At 45.4% G+C, this 17,132-nt stretch overlaps 1 protein-coding gene across 3 annotated transcripts in view; it reads left to right on the top strand.

The window, feature by feature from the left end:
* CDH16 (cadherin 16) overlaps nucleotides 1-17,132 on the top strand; it is a 124,742-nt gene that overhangs the window by 57,407 nt on the left and 50,203 nt on the right. For all 3 annotated transcript variants that reach the window (XM_077453384.1, XM_077453382.1, XM_077453383.1), the window contains 2 exons: nucleotides 3,668-3,856; nucleotides 15,436-15,686. In XM_077453384.1, coding sequence (XP_077309510.1) covers nucleotides 3,668-3,856; nucleotides 15,436-15,686 — 440 coding nt within the window. The remainder of the gene's footprint in view (nucleotides 1-3,667; nucleotides 3,857-15,435; nucleotides 15,687-17,132) is intronic.

Raw genomic sequence — 17,132 nt, 5'->3', positions numbered from 1 at the left:
TTTCAGCCAACTTTCACCAAATCATGTTGTTTTTCTGCTCTTTACCGCCACCTTTGGTCAACTTCTGTATTGTTGTCTGATCTTTTGAATTGGATCTGAGCATGCCTGTTTGTACTTTGTACAAAAGTACTATGGTTTTCTGTACACACGATCAGACTTTGCTCCATCGGACTTTTGTTGTCAGAAAGTTTGTCCGTTCGCACAGCCAACAAAAGTCAGATGAAAACCAAAAAAGTTTGTCCGATGGAGAGTACACACGGTCGGATGTTGCTCCAAAACAGCTAATTTGCATGTTTGTTGTCAAAAAGTCCGATCGTGTGTACGGGCCTTTATACAGAGCTGGCTTCTCTCTTAGGACAGTTGCCACCTACCACCATCCCTTTTTACTTTGTTCTATGCTCCATTTATGGACTAATGAACTGCGTCTGACTTTGCTTCGGAGATTATCTGCCACATAGATAGGGGTATATGTATCTTTGCGCTCACAGTTTTATTTTTCCAGTGATGAAGCAGGGGGTTGTGGGAATGTAGACAGTGGTGGCAGCGATAGTGGCTCAGGAACTTCATCTTCCTGCAGGATGACCAATATGGCGGCTCAATACATCCACTAAGAAGTCACATGTTCTCTAATATGGCTATGACTCTCTGACAATCCAAAAAACTGGGCAATGGAGAATCATGAATTCTCAGGTACTCTGCAGATTGAGCTGGGTGTATGGGTTCAGGAGGATAGACACATTGTCAATTTGTTGAGCTCAACTGATTAGCTATACAAGGGGACGGTGGTATTTCACCCACATTCCAATATGGAGGAAAAGAGTTACGATAATGCCAAGAGCAGATCTATACAGAGATAGAAAATTCTTGGGTTACAGGGCGGGTTAATGTTGAGGTGACACATAGGGCTAATGTTAGTGTTTGAGGTAGGATTGGTTTCAGGGTCACAGGAAGGGTTAGTGTTATGCCGCATACACACGGTCTGACTTTCCAGCAGAAAAGATCCGACGGAATCATTTCATCGGATACTCCGATCCTGTGTGGGCTTCATCTGACTTTTTTCTTCAAAAATTTTGACGGACCTAGAAACAGAACATGTTTTAAATCTTTCCGACAGAATCAATTCCTATCGGGAAAAAACGTTCGTCTGTGTGCTATTCCGACTGACCAAATACGACGCAAGGGCAGCTATTGGCTACTGGCTATTGAACTTCCTTTTCTAGTCCCGTCGTACGTCATCGCATTTAAAACTAATGGAATTTGGTGTGATTATGTGTAGGCAATTGCGTTCGGTCAAAACTCTGTCAGAAAGACTGTCAGAATTTATTTTGGTGGAAAGTCCGGTAGTGTGTATGCGGCATTAGGGTTATTGGGAGGGTTGATGTTATAGGGGGATGGTGTTATGGAGGGTTAGAGTTGAGAATATGGGGGCATTAATGTTAGGGTTACAGGGAGGGTTAGTGTTGAGGTTACGGGGGATGAGTGTTAAGCCCCATACACACTATTAGATTTTCTGCAGATTTTTTTCCTTTGGATTTACCAAAACCATGTAGTGCAAGGGCCTGCCTGATTGCATACAAATTGAAACTCCTAAGGTTTGACCTCATATTATATGGTTTTGGTAAATCTGAAGGAAAAAATCTGCAGAAAATCTGATCGTGTGTATGGGGATTAAGGGTTACAGGGAGGGTTAGTGTTGAGGTTAGGGGGGGTGAGTGTTAGGGTTACAGGGAGGGTTAGTGTTAAAGTTACAGGGAGGGTTAGTATTGAGGTTAAATGGAGGGTTAGTGTTAAGGTTACAGCAAAGGTTAGTTTTGGGGTTACAGGGAGGGTTGGCGTTAAAGTTACAGGGAAGGTTAGTGTTGAGGTTACAGGGAAAGTTAGTGTTATTGTTATTGGGAGGTTAGTGTTGAGATTACAGGGAGGGTTAGTGTTACTGTTATTGGGAGGTTAGTGTTGAGATTACAGGGAACGATAGTGTTGAATCTGCAGGTAAATTTAGTTTTAGGGTTACAGGGAGGGTTAGTGTTGAGATTACAGGGAGGGTTAGTGTTGAGATTACAGGGAGGGTTAGTGTTGAAATTACAGGGAGGGTTAGTATTAAAATTACAGGTAAATTTAGTTTTAGGGTTACAGGGAGGGTTAGTGTTGAGATTACAGGGAGGGTTAGTGTTGAGATTACAGGGAGGGTTAGTGTTGAAATTACAGGTAAGTTTCGTTTTAGGGTTACAGGAAATGTTAGTGTTGAGGTTACAGGGAAGGTTAGTGTTACTGTCATTGGGAAGTTAGTGTTGAGATTACAGGGAGGGTTAGTATTGAAATTACAGGTAAATTTAGTTTTAGGGTTACAGGGAGGTTAGTGTTGAGATTACAGGGAGGGTTAGTGTTGAAATTACTGGTAAATTTCGTTTTAGGGTTACAGGGAATGTTAGTGTTGAGGTTACAGGGAAGGTTAGTGTAATGCCGCGTACACACGGGCGGACTGTATGGCGTACTTATCATACAATCCGACGGACAGTCCGTCATACTTTCGACTGAACAGACTTGACCACACACGGATGCACAAACAGTCCGTCGAAAGCTTGCGCGATGACGTGTACAGCACGTACGACGGGACTAGAAATAGGAAGTCCAATACACAGCAAAGCACCCTTCCGCCGTGTAAATCCTTTCTGAGCATGCGCCATTCTTAGTCCGTCGAACTAGCCTACTGACGAGCGGATTGTCCGCTAAAACCAAAGTAGACAGAATTTCGAAAAATCCGAAATACTTAGTACGCCAGACTGCACGCTGAAAAAGTCAGCTGAAGCCCACACACGAGCGGACTGTCCGCTGAAATGTGTTTCGACGGACTAAGTACGCCATACAGTCCGCCCGTGTGTACGCGGCATTACTGTCATTGGGAAGTTAGTGAGATTACAGGGAGGGTTAGTGTTGAAATTACAGGGAGGGTTAGTGTTGAAATTACAGGGAGGGTTGGTGTTGAAATTACAGGTAAGTTTAGTTTTAGGGTTACAGGGAGGGTTAGTGTTGAGATTACAGGGAAGGTTAGTGTTGAGGTTACGGGGGGTTATTAATATATAATTTATTAATTAATTTATTAATATTAATATGTTAAGCTTACAGGGAGGGTTAAAAATGGAAAATGTTCGATGGGAGAATTTTTTGTCGGAAATTCCGACCGTGTGTAGGCTCCATCGGACATCTTCCATCGGAATTTCCATCACACAAAATATGAGATCTGGATCTCAAATTTTACGACAACAAAATCCGCTGTCGGAAATTCTGATTGTGTTTACACAATTCCGACGCACAAAGTTCCACGCATGCTCAGAATCAAGCAGAAGAGCCACACTGGCTATTGAAATTTTTCTCGGCTCGTCGTACGTGTTGTACATGACCGCATTCTTGCCGTTTGCAATTTCCAACCAACTTTGTGTGACCGTGTGTATGCAAGACAAGTCTGAGCCAACATCCGTCTGTAAAAATCCATGGATTTTGTTGTGTATCATAATAATGTAATCATAATGTGATTTCCATCCATTGATAGCTTATTTTTCATATTAATAAATTTAAAGCAAAGGAATAGAAAAAACAAATATCAGCCTTGATCATTGATATATAACTGCAATGGCCTTTTGGCGATTCGTTGTTCTTGTTTTTTTCTCAGGTTCTAACGTTTATTATCGCTGAGGACGCTGCGCCTGGTACAACCATCGTGACACTGATGGCGATTGATGATGATGTGGAAACGGTGAATAAAGCCATGGAGTTCTCCATACAGTCCGGGAATGAAGACGGAACCTTCCGTATTAGACCTGATGGGGACAAGAACGCCGTCACCGTCTTCCTGGAAAAGGTACATTTTGCTGGTCGGTGATCCATGTTTAAAGAGTAACTCTGACTGTCTTCAGTTTTCTGGCAAATCTCGGCCTTTACAGCAGGGGAACCAGATAAAGAACTTTGTAAATAGCATACCTTAGCACGCTCTTGCGGTATCAAGCATGTCCCAGAGGAAATCTCTATACCTGTCAGGATGATTTTCTCCAGTGAATTCAAAAAGCAGAAATGTGAGTTTTTGCTGGAATCCACCATTTTTCCTTGCTTGAGTTAATATAGAAGTTTATGGACATTTTATGCAACACAGAAGGAAGAGAGCAGGTGACCACCAGTGGAACCAAACAGGCTTAGGGGCAATGATTGCAGAACTGCAGCTCATGAAAAGTGTTGGCGCATAATTGGTAGGGATGAGAGAAGTGGGTTTGGCAAAATTAATTATACAGCAGTCATAAGGATTTGGTCTTTGCCAACATGTCATGTTAACATTTAAATTTCACCACGTGGGTTACTTGAAATTAGGTTAGGTGAAATGTATATAAGAAAATAAAAACACATGGGTTTTTTTTCCAACAAAGCTGTGTGATCATATTGTTAGCTTTGACCTGGTAAATTGTTTGCTTTGTTTATAAACAAATAAAATACCTATTGTGCATCAACAAAGCATTGTGATCAATTTGTAAGCACTGATTTAAGGCCCCTTTCACACATGCGGACAGTATGTCCGTATTTCATCCATCCGTTTGCGGATGAAATACGGACATACATGCATTCCTATGGGATAGCGGGTGTCTGCGGATGAACATCCGCAGACACCCGCTATTGTCCGCCTCCGCAATTGTCCGATTCTGCAGACGGAGGAAAATCCTATTTTTCTATCCGTCTGCAGAGCAGATCGGATGAACACGGACAGACGGTCCATGCTCATCTGATCCCCCCATAGAGGAGAAAGGAGAGCTGACAGGGCGGTCCCTGCACAGTGTGCGGAGACCGCCCTGTCCGCCGCCGGCTCAGCGGGGACAACGGAGCGATCCCCGCTGAGCGAGGGGATCATCACGGGGCGGATCATTACTGATCCGTCCCGTGTGAAAGGGACCTAAGGCTTCTCCACCATGCTTTACAACCTGAGTGTCATGGATGAAACCTGTAACAACACTTTTTTGGAGTGGTGAATGGTTAAAGTGGAGCTCCACCCGAATCATAAAAAAATTCTCCTTAATACTGTTTTTTGCTGTTATATACAAAGAGGACCTTTACCTTTCATGTCACTTTTTCCGTGATTTATTTCTGGCCATTTCCGGGTCCTGGTTGCTGCGGATATGGGCGGGGTTACAGCGTCCAGGTCCACACTTCCTTTCTGCCGCACTGTCTCTTGGGATCCTTTTTTTTTGTTCCCAGGAGTCAGTGCGGTGGCCAGGCGCGAGTTATCGCGGGATTACGAAACCATTTTTATCTCAGTTGCCATCACAACGGGGCGGGACTTCCTACGCCGCCGCCCGTTGTGATGGCAACCTGAGGTGTTGACGGTGCTCCAATCTGCAGTTACTGCGCATGCGCGAGATCGGCAAGGTGGTGCATGCTGGTCCACAGCAGCACAGTGTCCCGGAAGAGGATGCCTGTGGGCTTCACATGCCCACAGGCAAAATGACAACCGGCAGCATCAAAAGTTTTTTTATGCAGTGAGAACTGAAAACCGAAGTCTTTAAAACGGAACAAGTGAGTCATATATCTAATAATCTTAATCATTGTAATTTTGTCCAGAAAAAAAAAAGTTGGATACAGTGGAACCCCGCTTTAAGAACGTATCAAGCGTTTTTGCTGTTTTTGACGCAGACAGGGTTCGTAGCCACTGCCGCGTACACACGACCGGACTTTCCGGAAGAATCATTCCGTCAGATATTCCGATGGTGTATGGGCTTCATGGGACTTTTTTCTTCAAAAATTCAGATTATTGGGTCTTCGCACCAACACTGTTACACAGCTGTGTCAAGTGGGTTGAGCCAAATTATTGAGGGTGGAAAAGCAGAGTACAGGCTCATTCAATTACCAGCAGCTCTTTCGGGGGTAAGTGCTACAATAAAAATGATAGACCCTTCATTTCATTGTAAGTGGGAAAACGTACAAGATCTGCAGAGGATCAAATATTTGTTTTCCCAACCGTATATAATATAAACTAATCCTATAAATCTCCATTTATAGACTTTAGGAGAGGAAAACTAAAACTGACCCCTAACCATCCCAGGTTCCCCTTTTCATGGTCATATTGTTTCCTTCTCTGATTAAATTTCAGAATTGTCTCTGGGGAGACAGAAATATGACTCGAGTCGTCACCTTCTCATCTGTGATACGAATCTCTTCTGACGCACCGTTTAGCAGAATGCCCGGCTGGTGGCTCCTCTAATTAAGCGTCTTGTTTCTTGCCACACCAATGACACAAAGGCAGCAAATCTTTTGTCGCTGAGAGGGACGAGCGGGCTCTTTAATAAGGAGATAAAAGGATGCTGAGAAGTGGCTATGAATTGATCACAGTGGGGTGCTGTCCTTCTCTAACCGCTGACTCAGACCCACAACTAGAACATTTGCCTCTGACGTCATCATATGTGACGAGTGTCACCTCTTCTTCGACTCATCATAACTTGTTCTCCGGGGACATTGATTACCCTAACATTTTCATCACACAGTCAAAGCAGAACATCAAATATAATGTAATGGGAGGAGGAGGAGTGGGTAACACAAAAAGATACAAAAATTAGTACAACCCGTCTGTACAGTGACTGTGCGAAATGTGGAGAACGTGTTTGAATAAACCTCTACTGTGGTGCTTGGCTTTTTTTTTGGTGCTTGGCCTACCCAGTGGCGCCCGTCCTCTTCTTTAGTGGTTGGGTTCTTCTTTGCTGTATGGCCTCCTCTCTGGTGCTGTGCCTCCTCATTGGTGGTCAGCTTCTTCTATAGTGCTCGGGCTCGTCTGTGCTGTTCGACCTCTTCCAGCCTCCTCGTGGTGCTTGGTCTCCTCAGTGGTGTTTGGCCTCTTTGTGCTGCTTGACCCCTTCTGCAATGCTTGGCCTCTTCTATGGTATCACCATTTTCTGGAGTACATGTACTTGATTACTCTTCATTGGTGCTCAACTTCTCCAGTGGTGCTTAGAACCTTTCTGTGATGTCCAGACTTTTCTGTAGTACTTGTCCTCCTCTATGGTGCTTGGCCTCTTCTGTGCTACTCAACCTTTCCTGTATTGCTCAGCATCTTCTGTGGTGCTCATTCTCCCCTGCAGTACTCAGCATCTTCTTTGATGCTTGGCTTTCTCTGTGGTGGTCTGCCTCCTCTATAATGTTTGGACCCCTCTGTATTTCTTGTCCTCTTCTATGATGTTGGACTTCCCGGGGGATCTTATCTTTTTCTGTGGAGCTTTTCTGTACTACTTAGTCTTTTCTGTACTGCTTCTTCTGTGGGGGTCTGCCTCCTCTGTAATGTTTGGACTCCACTGTATTGTTTGTCCTTCTCTGTGGTGCTGTTTTGTACTGTTTAATCTTTTCTGTAACCTTTGCCTCCTCTATGATGCTCATCCTTTTCTGTGGTGCTGTTCTGTGCTGGCTGACCTCCTCTGAGGTGGTTTGCCTCCTCTGTAATGTTTGGGCTCTACTGTGCTGCTTGTCCTCCTCTGTGGTGCTTGTCCTCCACTGCAGTGCTTGTCCTCCTCTGTGGTGCTTGTCCTCCTCTGTGGTGCTTGTCCTCCTCTGTGGTGCTTGTCCTCCTTTGTGGTGCTTGTCCTCCACTGCAGTGCTTGTCCGCCTCTGTGGTGCTTGTCCTCCTCTGTGGTGCTTGTCCTCCTCTGTGGTGCTTGTCCTCCTCTGTGGTGCTTGTCCTCCTCTGTGGTGCTTGTCCTCCTCTGTGGTGCTTGTCCTCCACTGCAGTGCTTGTCCGCCTCTGTGGTGCTTGTCCTCCTCTGTGGTGCTTGTCCTCCTCTGTGGTGCTTGTCCTCCACTGTGGTGCTTGTCCTCCACTATGGTGCTTGTCCTCCTCTGTGGTGCTTGTCCTCCACTGTGGTGCTTGTCCTCCTCTGTGGTGCTTGTCCTCCACTGTGGTGCTTGTCCTCCTCTGTGGTGCTTGTCCTCCACTGTGGTGCTTGTCCTCCACTGTGGTGCTTGTCCTCCTCTGTGGTGCTTGTCCTCCACTATGGTGCTTGTCCTCCTCTGTGGTGCTTGTCCTCCACTGTGGTGCTTGTCCTCCTCTGTGGTGCTTGTCCTCCACTATGGTGCTTGTCCTCCACTATGGTGCTTGTCCTCCACTATGGTGCTTGTCCTCCTCTGTGGTGCTTGTCCTCCACTATGGTGCTTGTCCTCCTCTGTGGTGCTTGTCCTCCTCTGTGGTGCTTGTCCTCCACTATGGTGCTTGTCCTCCTCTGTGGTGCTTGTCCTCCTCTGTGGTGCTTGTCCTCCACTGTGGTGCTTGTCCTCCACTATGGTGCTTGTCCTCCTCTGTGGTGCTTGTCCTCCTCTGTGGTGCTTGTCCTCCACTGTGGTGCTTTTCCTCCTCTGGAGTGCTTTGCCTCCACTGTGGTGCTTGGACTCCTCTATATGTAGATTGTCCCTTCTACATATAGTTAGTTTTGCTCAATGAGCCCCTTTGTGGCCAATCCTCTATAAAAATGTCTAAAGCTCCAAATCCTTCATTATACAATGCCACAGACTGGCACAGTGGTGTAGACATTGCAGATAATCACAGTGCAGATAAGGCGAAATTGGGAATCTCATATGGGAGATGACCCCAAATATCACCCATCATGGAGAATACAACCCTCCTCCTCAGCCACATTCATCCCTCCTCCGTAGTTACATAGTTGGTGAGGTTGAAAAAAGTCCAACCTGTGTGTGGGCTTTTATGTTAATATTACATTGTATATCCCTATATGTTGTGGTCGTTATGGTGCCCATCTAATAGTTTTTTGAACTTTTCAATGCTCCCTGCTGAAATCACTACTTATAGAAGAGAATTCCACATCCTTACCGCGCTGACAGTAAAGAACCCTCTACGCAGTTTAAGAGTAAATCGCTTCTCTTCTAACTTTAGTGAATGGCCGCGTGTCTTTTTACATTCCCGGAAAAGTTTTATCCCTATTGTGGGTTCACCAGTACGGTATTTGTATATTGAAATCATATCCCTTCTCAAGCGTCTCATCTTCAGAGAGAATAAGTTAGGTGCTTGCAGTCTTTTCCCATAGCTGAGATCCTCCAGACCCTTTATCAGCTTTGTTGCCCTTCTCTGGACCCTATCCAGTTCCAGCACATCCTTCCTGAGGACTGGTGCCCAGAACTGGATGGCATACTCCAGGTGCCACCGGACCAGAGTCTTGTAGAGCGGGAGAATTATTATTTTATCTCTGGAGTTGATCCCCTTTAGTGATATTGATCCCTCCTCCCTGGCCATATTCATTGCTTTTCCTCGCCCATATTCACCCCTCTTCCTCAGCTACATTCATTGCTTTTCCTTGCGCATATTCACCCCTCCTCTTCAGTCATATTCATCCTTCCTTCTCAACCATATTCATCCCTCTTCCTTGGCCACATTCTTCCCTCTTCCCTGTACATATTCATCGCTTTTCCTTGGCCACATTCATCCCTCCTCCTCAGCCATTTTCATTGCTTCTCCTTGGCCACATTCATCCCTCCTCTTCGGCCACATTCATCCCTCCTCCTCTGCCACATTCACCCCTCCTCATCAACCCACATTCATCCCTCCTCATTGCCCATGATCATCCCTCCTCCTTGGCCACATTCATCCCTCCCTCTCAGCCACATTCATCCCTCCTCTTCAGCCACATTCACTCCTCAGCTCCAGCCATATTCATCCCTCCTCCTTGGCCACATTCATTGCTTCCCCTTGGTCACATTCATCTCTTTTCCATAGTCATATTGATCTCTCCTCACTGACCATATTCATTACTTCTCCTTCGCCATATTCACCCCTCCTCCTCAGCCATATTCACCCCTCCTCCTCAGCCATATTCACCCCTCCTCCTCAGCCATATTCATCCCTCCTCCTTTGCCATATTCATTCCACCTCCTCGGCCATATTCAATATTGAGTTGGCCCCTTTGCAGCTCCAATAGCTTCAACTCTTCTGGGAAGGCTGTCCACAAGGTTTAGGAGTGTGTCTATGGAAATGTTTGATCATTCACCCAGAAGCACATTTGTGAGGTCAGGCACTGATGTTGGACAAGAAGGCCTGACTTGCTGTCTTCGCTCATCCCAATGGTGTTCTATCGGGTTAAGGTCAGGACTCTGTGCAGGTCAGTCAAGTTCCTCCACCCTAAACTCGCTCATCCGTGACTTTATGGACCTTGCTTTTTGCACTGGTGTGCAGTCATGTTGAAACAGGAAGGGCCATCCCCAAACTGTTCCCACAAAGTTCAAAGCATGAAATTGTCCAAAATGTTCTAAGAGTTCCCTTCACTGGAACTAAGGGGCCAAGCCCAACCCATGAAAAACAACCCACACCATAATCCCCCCTCCACCAAATGATTTGGAATGGTGGTCCAATACTTTTGGCAATATAGTGTGGATGACCGAGTTTAAGGGTGGACTTGACTGGCCTGCACAGAGTCCTGACCTCAACCTGACAGAACACCTTTGGAATTAATTAGAGCGGAGACTGTGAGACAGGCCTTCTCATCCATCATTGGTGCCTGACCTTGTGAAAGAATGGTCAAACATTCCCATAGACACACTCCTAAAACTTGTGAATAGCCTTCCCAGAAGAGTTGAAGCTGTTATATCTGCAAAGGGTGGGCCAACGCAATATTGAACCCCACAGATTGGGATACCTTTAAACCTCATGTGCGTGTAAATGCAGGCATCCCAATACTTTTGACAAAATAGTGTATATCTCTACCTGGGCGCAGCCATGTTTGTTCACTGGGAAAAAAAGAGAACTGCCCCCTCCCCAATGCTTTTACAATGTGGCCATTTACAAGAAGGCCCTTTATGAAGAGGCCATTTATGATGTGACCATTTACAACAGGGCCATTTATTTTGGTCGTTTGTGAATGAATGTCTCTGCATTCATTCTAAAGGCTCATACTTATGTAAGCACTTTTCTAGTAACTCCATTGCAATAGAAATTATGGTACATGCATGAAAGTTGGCTTTAGGAATTCAGCTATAGGTCAGAACCTCTACCTTACAGCTAAACTGCATGCTAGACCCTTTACAACATGATCATTTACTATGGGGCCATTTACAAAGAGGCCAATTATGACAAGGCCATTTACAATGTGACCATTTACAAGAGGGCCATTTATGACTGGGTTATTCTCGACAGAGCCTCGTACATTAAGGCCATTTATGACAGGTCCATTTACAATAGGACCTCATCAGAAGTCATTTGAAGACCCTGAGCTAACTAACCTTAACATAACCTCTTTTTAGGAAGGTAACATTACAATAGAAATTATGGCATATGTCTGAATTTTGTCATGGAAATTCAGCTATAGGTCAGCACCTAAACCTCACAGTAGTGTATTCCTAAACTGCACGTCAGAACATTTCCGACGTGACCATTTACTACAGGACCATATACAATGTGGCCATTTACAAGAAGGCCCTTTTATGAAGAGGCCATTTATGATGTGACAATTTACAACAGGGTAATTTATTCTGGGCATTTGTGACAGGGCCTTTTGCAATGGGACCTCATTGGAAGTCATCTGAAGACCTTGCGCTAATTAAGCGTTATGATGTCTCTGCATTCTTTCTAAAGGCTCATGCTTATGTAACCTTTACTGAAGGTCACTCCATTACGATAGAAATTAGGGCATATGTATGAAAGCTGGCTTTAGGAATCAGCTATTGGTCAGAACCTCTACTTCACAGTTGTGTATTCCTAAACTTCATGGCAGACCATTTACAACATGACCATTTACTATGGGGCCATTTACAAAGAGGCCACTTATGAGAAGTCCATTTACAATGTAACTATTTATAAAAGGGCCATTTATGACTGGTGTGACAGACCCAACCAAGACAGGGGCTTTTGGAGAGAACCGTAGGGGGACCTATTGACTACTCACTATGGGCCCTGGCTTTTAAGGGAACACTACTCTTTGGGAGGTGTGTGCCTGAGGGACACTTGAAGTGGTCTTGTTTCTGAGACAAATTCACGTCTCCCCAAAACACACAGACTCTGGGAACTGGGGGACCCATATACATATTTATAGCCTCTATGCTCCAAACCAGCAATGACTGCTTTAGATTGTGATACTCAGAGCAGATGTTAAAGCGGGAGTCCACCGGGACTCCGCGTTTTTTTTTTTTTTTTTTTAAAAGCCAGCAGCTACAAATACTGCAGCTGCTGACTTTTAAATAGTGACACTTACCTGTCCAGCGCGCCCGCGATGTCGGCACCCGAAGCCGATCGCTCGCTCGTCTGGCGGGTCCTGCCGCCGCCATCTTGGGTATGGGAATCAGGAAATGGAGCCTTTCGGCTTCATTTCCCGGTTCCGTACTGCGCATGCGCGAGCCGCGCGGCGCAATCCGGACGGTCCCCGCTGCCTCTGGGAGCTGTGTGTTTCCCAGCAGGCAGCGGGGCACTTGCTGAAGGGGGCGGGCGCTTGCGGAAAGGGGCGTAACGTACGCCCCTTTCCGCAGAGAGCTAGCCCGGAAGTGGGTGCAGTTACCTGGATTATCCAGGTAACTGCACCCCCCTCCCCCCTGAAAGGTGCCGATTGTGGCGCCGGAGGGGGGGGGGATTCCGATGAGCGGAGGTCCATTTTAGGGTGGACCTCCGCTTTAATATTATCAGCTCAAAGCAACCTGTCTGGGGTCTCCTGATATAATCTGTTTAAGGTGTTAAGTGACTGTTCCCATTGTGTGCCTCTTAGGTGTGAATTCCCATTGTTAAATTTTTTGTAATGAAGACTTCTACCTGGTAGAACAGAGGACGTCAAGTCACTTGTTCCCAGTCTTGCCACAAAGTTAATCCAGATCTGAGCAATCCTCTTGCCTTTTTTAAAGATAAAAACAGACACACAGATAGGTTTGCGTCGCCCCATTCTCCACTGCTGTGACTGACATATGATTTCTTTATCTCATGCATGAGAGCAGAGAGCGTGTCTACGACTCCAGCTTCACATCCCTCTTCCTTTCTTCTGAAGCTCTCCCAAGATTGGCTGCTCCACACCTCAGCATGATTGGGCATGCTGAAGTCATGTGGTGCCTTTCCTGATGAGCTGTCAAAGCTAGTGGCCACGAATCCTGCACCGGCGCCGAGTATATTTGACATGCGCACATTGAGCATTGCATGTCGTGTCCACGCAGACATGACTGATCTGCCTGCACTTTTCAATGTACAGGTTCGAGGTTCGGCCTAGCGGCGCTGACCCGGCAAGAGGGAGTGTCGATTCCTGAGTTTTATGGGGCTCCAACAGCTGAAGGGCGTAAGACTACAAAGGCAAGGACACATGCATCAGCTTTATACATATGGACAGTTTAATACTGTGCATTTAGTTTACACAGGGTGATTGTGGGTTTACCTCCACTTTAGTTGAGTCACCTATTGTTTCGGTCTGTCTGATCATCTCGCAGATGTGATTAATATTGTGACCACTTGTATCTTGTTATGAAACTATTGGGGATGTCATATGTTTATGTTGATTAGCTTATGAGTTAATTACTTACTAATCACTGTCAGCTATTAGTTGATAGATGTGGGTTAGCATTATGTGTATGTTGGCTGTTCCTTAGCTATGTTAACTATCTTACTGTTTGCATTATGTGATCAAATTCTTATCTGATCTGGTGCACTGTACTCTATATTCTGTGTGAGTTTTCAAAAAAAAAGAGAGTTCCAGTTTGCATCCAAGCTATTGTCGGCTAATCTTGGGTCAGCTATCATATCTGGCTCCTAGTTCTAGACCGGAGGAAGTTGTATCTTGACGGAAGCACCCAAGCTGGGTGCAGGACGATTCCGTCACAGCTAGGTTATTCCCAACAGGACCTCTTACATCAAGTCCATTTATGACAGGACCATTTACAATATGACCTCATCAGAAGTCATTTGATGACAGTGATCTAATTAACATTTATGTTGCCAAGTATTGTCCTTTTTTTAATGTTCTAACTTATATGACTGCTTAAGCACAGACAAGAGATTTCAATCTGACCATCTTGTAGCCGACTTTTGAATTATGGGAAAATTAAGGTGGCAGTGTGTGTTTTCCATTTGAAAAGATTGTACGCAGGGCACAGGATTGATGATATTTAATCTTCACCTTTAAAGGAACAGCATGGCTCAGCCAATGACACAGCTTCTCAGAATTAGTTACATTATATTTCTTCCTTTTAGTTTCTCTTTGTAGAATTTCCTCTAATGTCCTGTATCCATCGCCGTTGTTACGCTCTTTTCATAAGCCTTCGCCTTTTCTGTCACTAAGCTCTTTTTCATCTATCCCTCTTCGATTGAAACTCATTGAAGCCTCTCGCCACTTTTCCCCCGCCGCGTCTATGAAAGAGCCGTGAATTCAGCAATGTTTTGTAAAGGTTTTCATCCTTTTAGGGATGTTGTCAGTTCAGCCTCCCCGCTGTACGAAATTGGCACTTTGGAGCGGAGAGGGGGCGTATAGATCGCGACCCCCAGGTATGGAGGAGGCGGTAAGGGGGGAAAGTGCTGCACTTTACCATTCTGCAAGGATGGGGGGGCGTCACATGGGATTATTGAACTGCAGCCCAGAGCAGCGTAGCCCAGGTGATTGTAAGCCTTGTTGCCGAATAGTCTGTGTCGCAGGGGGTTAATGCGTCCGTATCCAAGAGGACGAAAAAAATACTGAAATTGTGGGATTTTCCCACGCAGCACAGCAAACACAAAATGGATTGCAGACTGCTGGAGCCATCAGTGCTAAAACTTTGTTTTCTAACTGCTGTACAATAACGGTTGCAGTGTATAAATTACAGAGCAGCTCCTGGGATAGTAACTAGTGTTACACAACAGTTAGGATGTAAAGAGAACCTGTCACAGCAACTATCATCTGACACAGAGGAGGCTTCTGTGCAGTAAGAGAATAAGAACAGATACTGAGATTTACACTTTGCATGCGTACATGAGAAGTGGTACTGTGCAGAGTCCATACATACAGAATAAGTACAGATACTGAGACATATACCCAGCATACAGGACAAGAGAAGTAGTACTGTGCAGAGTTCAAACATACAGAATAAGAACAGAGACTGAGAATTACACCCGGCATACAGGACAAGAGAAGTGGTACTGTGCAGAGTCCATACATACAAAATAAGAACAGATACTGAGAATTACATCCGGCAGACAGGATAAGAGAAGTGGTACTGTGCAGAGTCCATACATACAGAATAAGAACAGATACTGAGAATTACATCCGGCATACAGGACAAGAGAAGTAGTACTGTGCAGAGTCCATACATACAGAATAAGAACAGATACTGAGAATTACATCCGGCAGACAGGATAAGAGAAGTGGTACTGTGCAGAGTCCAAACATACAGAATAAGAACAGATACTGAGAATTACACCCAGGTTGTAGATGACAGTGGATGATGATGAGTCAATATAATGACATTATTCTTTTCTGGCAGGATTTGGACTATGAGCGGGTTCAGGAATATCGCCTTGTGGTCGCGGTGAAGAACGTGGTGGAGCTCCTCGGGGTGGAGTATGGTCCTAACTCTACGGCCTCCATTATAATCTCTCTCAGTAATGTCAATGAAGCCCCGGTCTTCACAGAGGAGAAATATGAAGTCCAAATACCAGAGAACACTCCGCCTGGGGCGCTCATCCTGAATGTGTCAGCCTCCGATCCCGATATCCACCACCAGGCCAGCCTCAGGTAGCTGGGTGGCGGTGCAGGCTGCAGTGTGTGTGGGGGGGCACACTAGGCTCATGTCTATGGATGCCTTTATAAATGGTTCTTATCCAGGTGTTTCAAACCTGGTGCAGGGTAAAGGGTCACTTAACCCAGAAGGGTCGATGGATTACCTTCTCTAGCTCTAAATGGTCCAGGCAGACAGGAAGCCATATTTACCGCAGTTCAGCATTATAGGGGTGACAGGATTCCCTCTCATTTTGGATATCTGGGCAGCTTTAAAGGCAAAACACCCACTTAAAGTGGTTGTAAACCCTTACAAACCACTTTGACCTACAGGTAAGCCTAGATTAAGGCTTACCTGTAGGTCCAAGCAATATCTCCTAAACCTATATGGTTTAGGAGATATTTGCCCGAAAATGGGCACCGCTGTCTACGACGCATGCGCCGTAGACAGCGGCGCGCAGGCGCACTGAGAGCGGCATTTCCAAAAATGGAGCTGCCGCGCGTGTCGACTCCCGTGCGCATGCGCGGGAGTGACGTCATCGCGGCTTCGCCGAATGACAGCGGCGGAGCTGCGAGACGCCACCAGCAAGATGGATGCGGCGGACTACAGGGGACAGCGGCGACTTCGCTGGCTCCTGTGTCAGGTAAGTGACACATAATGGGCTACTATGCGATGCATAGTAGTCCATTATGCTTTGCCTTTGCAGGGAATGAAAGAGGAAGTAAACCCATCAGGGTTTACTTCCTCTTTAAAGTACCAGTGATCCAATGCAGTGCTATTTGGCCAGTCTTAAGATTCACTAAGCTATGCTGCATAGCCAGACAGGTGACACCACTGTAAACGGTTTGTAACTCTCTGGCACCCTGTGTCAGCTTCTCACATCTAGCCACCATTACTGATGAGGCCCTTCCTGTGCTCTGCTCCTCCTGTGCACTGCTTGAAGACTTCCCCTATCAGTGCCCAGTGCCTGAAACATGTTAGATCAACAATACTGTATAATGCAATATTGCATATCACTATCATATAATAAAAACCCTCCTTGTTGGGTGATGGTGCTGGTGTGTGCGGAGGATTGTGGGGAGACAATATAAAGACAGATGTCACGTAGTTATATGTGATTGTGAATATATTTGATAAACTGTAAAAAAATATGTAACTTTAGGTGTTTCTATATTCAGAAATACACTCCAAGGATCCGATCATCTTACCATCTACACCAGAAGAATTCTAAATTATTACCATCGACCCGTACTATATAAAGATCCCCTCCCCTGCCAGAGCCAGAAATATTTACAATTCTCAATCAATAGTTCTGTTTTTATAAAACTGAGGCTGATGTGACGAGCTCAGTGTTCTCAGTACAGCATTGCGGTATATGTCAGGGCTATATAAATGTATAATAATAATGATTGTGTGACTGTGGTGGGACATCAGAGTGTAAATCTTTGTTTATTAAAAAATCA

Source organism: Lithobates pipiens, unplaced genomic scaffold, assembly GCF_037356315.1.
Source record: "Lithobates pipiens isolate NorthernLeopardFrog02 unplaced genomic scaffold, aLitPip1_a1.2 Scaffold_10, whole genome shotgun sequence".
Taxonomy (NCBI): domain Eukaryota; kingdom Metazoa; phylum Chordata; class Amphibia; order Anura; family Ranidae; genus Lithobates; species Lithobates pipiens.
The sequence above is the reverse complement of the archived record's forward strand: the minus strand, read 5'-3'. Positions and strand labels throughout refer to the sequence as shown.